Here is a 5,467-nt window from a genome sequence, read left to right on the forward strand (position 1 = left end):
GCGGGGATTCATTGTTGTAATTGATATTGAACTCAGAAAACAAGATCTCGTTCTTATCTGCTGCTTGTGTTCTCTGTAGGGGCAAAAATTATGCAACTTTTTACATTCTTCATTATAGTGCAGTTATGTAATGTGAAAAGACAATAACTTGTATGGAAAAAAATATATAATAAGGCACAATTAAATATTTATGTATTATATTGGTAATTAAAAAATGATTATACTTCTGGTTAAATCTGCTATAGATTAGATAATACTCCTAAAATACAGGCAAAACCTAATCAGCTTTTAAATACCACCAAGTTCATATTACATTAGTGACCAGCATGTTCAATCCAAATGTACGATCCAAATCTATATGAAAACCGATACGGAANATTCTCATTTAAACAAACAATACTATAACTGATCATACACTGAGTCTTTCCTCAGCTTGCGTTGTGGTCAGTCCACCTTTCTGCACCAGCGTCCAAAACGTAGTGTTGTACAAATTGTTAATGTGACCTGATCAGAAATAACAAATACGAAATGTAAAAACTGAGATGCAGAAACTATTCTGAATCCATTGAGAAATATTTAAATAGTCTCTATAGCTTCATGTTCATTTCTAAGTTCTAAGATACTTAAAAATAACAGATTTTATTTTCGTTCATATTATAATATTCTGTACATATATCGTTCATATTGTTAATGTATACATTAATGCTCCATTGCCAGTAAACATGTCAATATTACCATATTAACACAAGGGTTGTATTGAAAAAGTACAAGAACAGGAAATTTCCAAAGTAGGAAATTGTTATGCTTCATTCTATTTTTAACAGTCAAACATATTTTAATCACTAAACGCACAACAAAATGCATTGACTTACAGTCTGCCTGTCTCCAGCTCAGATAGTCTTTTATGTTACGATTGCTCGGATACAGAACCACCCTTCCATCAAAGCTGGGTGGGTACAGCAGCGCCTGCTCCCCAAAATACTCCTTCCAGTAGTAAACAAAGCTAGTGGAAAACTGGGACGTCACATGGGTCATCAGTTTACTGCAGAGAGCAGGGAAAACATTTCATTTTCCTAGACAGCATAACACTGGTCAGCCGTCAAGATGGTAAGCAGATTCCTGTAATGGGTTTATTCACAGCACCGTGTTAGCTTTGTACCTGGCCCTTCTTTTAAACCAAGCCGTTGATCTTTTGAACACAAAGCTGAACTCATCGCTCTGTCCATAGGCTATGGTGATGTCCTCCAGCTCTTCCATGACCGAACGGGCACTGCGGCTCATCAGACCCAGAGCTCGGTTATCATTGGGTTTCACGAAGTTATGCTGCTCAGAGAACCTGGAATCAAACAGATCACCCTGGAAATCACTTTGGGTCATCACTCATTTTCTACCCTCCGCGAAATTGTACAAACATAAGACTGCAATAGCGTGCTGTAACTGTACAGGTGCACTTACTTGTGGAAGTTGCGTCCATCTAGTCGAACCACGATGTAGCAGTTTCTCAAACATGTGTCGTCGAGCTCAAAGTTTCTCACGTATTCAAATTTACTTTTGGCCATGGCAGATGATGTGCTGAATTTAAGACTTAAGAGTGCCTTCCGCTCTGTAAGCCCCCGAAAGTTGACCAAAAACGGCCTCCGCATAAGGAAATCACTACCGATTTAAGTTATGTAATGTGTTTAACTTAAATGATGCTGTTAGTTCATAATACGTGTAACTGCTTAGCGGTCATCGTCATATATTAATGGTACATATTTTACAAGTTTCAGTTTCAAATGTCAAATCTTCAACGATTGTTTATCGTAAAAAGCGTTGTATTTTTAAATATGTAACATTATACTGTTTACAAAATGTTATTATTTAACCGGAAGTATGTTATGTCAAAACTCACATGTGCGTAAGCAGTCATTGTATTGGTACGTCACCTTATACAGTCCCTCAAAACGCTTTTCTGAAATTGTTGTTCCGCCTCACAGAAACTTTAAAAGCGCAATTAATTGCATCTGACATACATACAAATTTTCTGTAAGCGGTGTTTTTAATACGAGAATTTTAACTATTTTAAAGAGAGCTAAAAGAAAGAAAATCGAGACAAATTTGAAGCTAGTCAGGCTTAGATTTGTTTGGTCAAGTATGTTTATTTTATTAGCAAAAAAGGTAAAGGTATAAATTGTCCTCCCACAGCTTGCAATCAGACATCATTAGATTTTTTAAAAACATATTTAGAAAAATAAACTCCAAAACGTCACTCCTAAAACATTGCACTCAGAGCAGTTCCGACAGAAATAAAAGAAGAAATTTATATTAAAGAAAGAAATGTGTTAAATAAAGACAGGACAGGGTCATGAAACCAACAGACTTAGTAGAAAATCACTATCCACTCAAAGCCACTCATATGTGATAAAAACTGATACATTAGTACTTGCTTTTAGCAGAACTCATATTTTTAATTTTAACATGTGGTAGGTGTTCACACATCTACTGTTTATAGGTATACTGATCTGGATGAGCCTAGCAAACGACACTCTTAAACAAACATAGATATGAAAAGCGAAGTGATGGCATCATAAGGTCCTCCACCTCAGCAGCTGCCGTCTTTCACAATCAAAATGTCTGCATTAGTGTGCCTAAAAAAACAAAGACCCTTTCAGTGCATCCACACCATAACACTTGCCAACTGACAGCAAGATCCACGCAGCAATGCTGTCATCCTACACGAACAGAAGCTAATCGATGGACTCACATTCTCTGCACACACAGGGTGCACTCATTGACGTATGTGATGCCATCATTACCACACACAGGAGAGTAGTTGAGAGGACACGCTTGATTGAAGCTCAAACCTCCGCATGCAGGCTGTCAGATTAAAAACACAAATCACGTTATGCATGATAAATAATCTTCTAACAGGGGTTGGTACTGAGTTTCAATGCATAAATGGACTTACCCTGCGGTAGAGTCTTGATTTATCCTCTGCTCCTGAAAAAATGTGTTCATCGGATTAATCTCATTGCAATTATTCTGTTTTTAATAGCCAACTGGAATACATAAATGAGTGAAATAATAAAACAACAACAGTGCTTTTTTTNNTTCAGCCAGAGAGCTTTTACTTAGCAACTGATGACCTCCGGCTCGTTTCTGAGTCTTGTATTGTTGATGAGAGGCAACATATAGTTTGAAAGTGAGGAGGAGGAGGAGAGGTGCTGATATTTTGACGGCTCTCCGCCCCACCTACCCACCGTCCCGCGTCAACAACACTGAGAACAGAGCCTCTCTATTGTCTCTCTCTTTATTAAGGGATAAACATTCCAGTCTGTCCAAAAATTGCTGAGCACAATCCAAAATGCATTGGTCTGTATAATATCCCTCAAAACAGGTCTGGCCGGGAGGTGTGTCCCTGTTTATTGGCCCCAAAGTGAAATGAATGGAATTCCACGATAATTATGTAATGTAATATTTAACTACATAATTTAGCACGGAACATCGCATTGATAAACACTTTGAGCTTAAAACGTAAAGGTTTAGCAAAAGAGTACATCTTGAAAATTGCTGATATTGGTATCATTTTTTTTAATTCTTATGAAAACGTGCAAAAATATGAAACATGAAAATATGGCACGAAGCAAAACACCGGTTTTGCCCACCAGTTTAACGTTCAGGTCTGAAATAGTGAGTGAATTATGAAACACGTGTTGTTTTTGGTGGACTACCCCTTTAATAACTCGTACCTTTAGGGATTTTTAATGCGTGTTCTGAAGTTTGACAGCTTTAAATTCAAAATGTATACAGTTTACAGGAGTTACACAGTGTGCAAAAAGAAACAAAAAGTTTGCAGGGTGAATGAATACACAAAAATCTTACAGAAGATACTTATTTAAAAAAAAACAAAAAAAACAAAACAAAAACTACATATTGCACAACAGGTGATTGTTTTATTTAGCGGATCTGAACGGTACTCCTCGGCTTCCGTACTGCCAGTGAACTTCGTTCAGTACCGCACGTCTCATCTTGTCAAATCCTGCAGCAGGTACAGTTCAGATCCAAAGTGATAAAATGATACAGTTACGCGCTGTTTTCCGGAACGCGTCGCTTCGCGCAGAGCAGTGTCTGTCAGCGAAAAACCGACCTACGGTGAGTTTAAGCATAGTTTTACGCGTTGGGAAACAGTTCACATTCAAAAGTTTTAGGTTTTCTTTACAGAACAGTTGAATGATACTGAACCTGTGTGACCTTTATAATGGCAATAAATTAAAAGACAAACGCTGTTGTTGTTTTTTTTGGAGGCGTGTGAGAGGACGCCCCCCTATTGTCCGTCATATGATCATGTAACTCCATTGTCACATTGTTTGTTGAGACCTCGGCAGTGGCAGGAGTTACAAAATCATAAAGTCATTGCAGAAGTGTTTAATACGACCCAGTGTGTTAGATTAAAATCCCATGCATGCTTTAATTATATTTCTTCTTACATTTCCATTTTCCAGGTCCGAAAGAAAATGCAGACTTTTTGAACCTTCTGTATTAATACACAATGTGTTATATATATATGCATACTTTATATATACAAATATATGTATATATAGGATTTGGGACATCATTTCCAGACCTTTGTACCTTTGATCCTGTAGTACGTAAACATTTGTACAGGTTATCTTAAACATCACATGTTGGTTTCAAGGTTTTGTATGTTATAATGTGCTCAACGTGGGGGGCACTGTCTTAAAAAAAATAAAGTGGAAATTGTAATAAGAAACAGAAGTCTTGATTTGCCATTTCTATAACCAGTTTTATGTAATGGCACGGTTTATATACGTTCAGACAAGCGTAGACGTTGCATCTAAGTCAGACAGTTCCGATGATGACCACACGGTGACAGTAGCAGTTTGTTTTCAGTGTCCCGAGCAGCCCAGGGCATGGATCTCCACCGGACCTCAGCAGCAGCACGGAACCTTCTACGAGTTCCGCACCTATCACATCCGGCCGCATCTCAACGCTGCCTTCCTCAGACTGACCGGTGAGAAGATCCACCTGCGCACAGCCCACTCGCAGCTCATTGGATACTGGAGTGTGGAATACGGGGGTCTCAATCAGGTTTTCCACGTCTGGAAGTATGGTGAGAATGACCGATTTCTCGAAAGACTAATCTATGCTTTTAAAACTTTGTAGTAAAATGCAACAAAACATCTGCATTTCTGATCCTTTAGTTCTAGGTGTCCCACATTAGCCGAGGCGTTCTGCTTCCTATTTAAAACAGTTGTTCTGTGCTGACCATTAGTCAAAAATAACTAGCCTTTTAAAAACTCTGTAAATCTCTCATTGTGCTATTTATCACCAAATCTCGGATTCAGTTTTTTTGCTTTCTCATATCTGTCATTGATGTGCGCTTATGTGACTCGGTTTTTAAACGAATAATGCTTAAATGAACCACAGTGGGTGTTTTTCTCACTGAGATCAGATTAATGTGGCCAGT

General features: G+C 38.0%; 3 protein-coding genes across 4 annotated transcripts in view; 1 reads left to right on the forward strand and 2 right to left on the reverse strand.

The window, feature by feature from the left end:
• Positions 1–1,937, reverse strand: part of LOC122357321 (probable tRNA(His) guanylyltransferase) — a 2,869-nt gene extending 932 nt beyond the window's left edge. The window contains exons 1-4 of one of the 2 annotated variants that reach the window (XM_043256669.1): positions 1,456–1,937; positions 1,160–1,336; positions 873–1,042; positions 416–504 (exon numbers count right to left, since the gene is read on the reverse strand). In XM_043256669.1, the coding sequence (XP_043112604.1) occupies positions 416–504; positions 873–1,042; positions 1,160–1,336; positions 1,456–1,643 (624 nt within the window). In that variant the 5' untranslated portion in view covers positions 1,644–1,937. Of the gene's footprint in view, positions 1–415; positions 505–872; positions 1,043–1,143; positions 1,337–1,455 lie in introns of those variants that run through there. The other variant, XM_043256670.1, reaches the window with a different exon arrangement.
• Positions 1,938–2,410: 473 nt separating this feature from the next.
• On the reverse strand, positions 2,411–4,007 carry LOC122358225 (probable pancreatic secretory proteinase inhibitor). The gene is made up of 4 exons (XM_043258008.1): positions 4,001–4,007; positions 2,948–2,979; positions 2,744–2,856; positions 2,411–2,627 (listed from the first exon to the last, which is right to left on the reverse strand). Exons 1-4 carry the CDS (start codon positions 4,005–4,007, stop codon positions 2,582–2,584), a joined length of 198 nt encoding a protein of 65 aa, XP_043113943.1. The 3' UTR covers positions 2,411–2,581.
• LOC122357793 (protein NipSnap homolog 3A-like) overlaps positions 3,958–5,467 on the forward strand; it is a 4,109-nt gene continuing 2,599 nt past the window's right edge. Inside the window, exons 1-2 of the mRNA XM_043257373.1 lie at positions 3,958–4,131; positions 4,891–5,110. Coding sequence (XP_043113308.1) covers positions 4,054–4,131; positions 4,891–5,110 — 298 coding nt within the window. The 5' untranslated portion in view covers positions 3,958–4,053. The remainder of the gene's footprint in view (positions 4,132–4,890; positions 5,111–5,467) is intronic.

This window comes from Puntigrus tetrazona, chromosome 14, assembly GCF_018831695.1.
Source record: "Puntigrus tetrazona isolate hp1 chromosome 14, ASM1883169v1, whole genome shotgun sequence".
Classification (NCBI taxonomy): domain Eukaryota; kingdom Metazoa; phylum Chordata; class Actinopteri; order Cypriniformes; family Cyprinidae; genus Puntigrus; species Puntigrus tetrazona.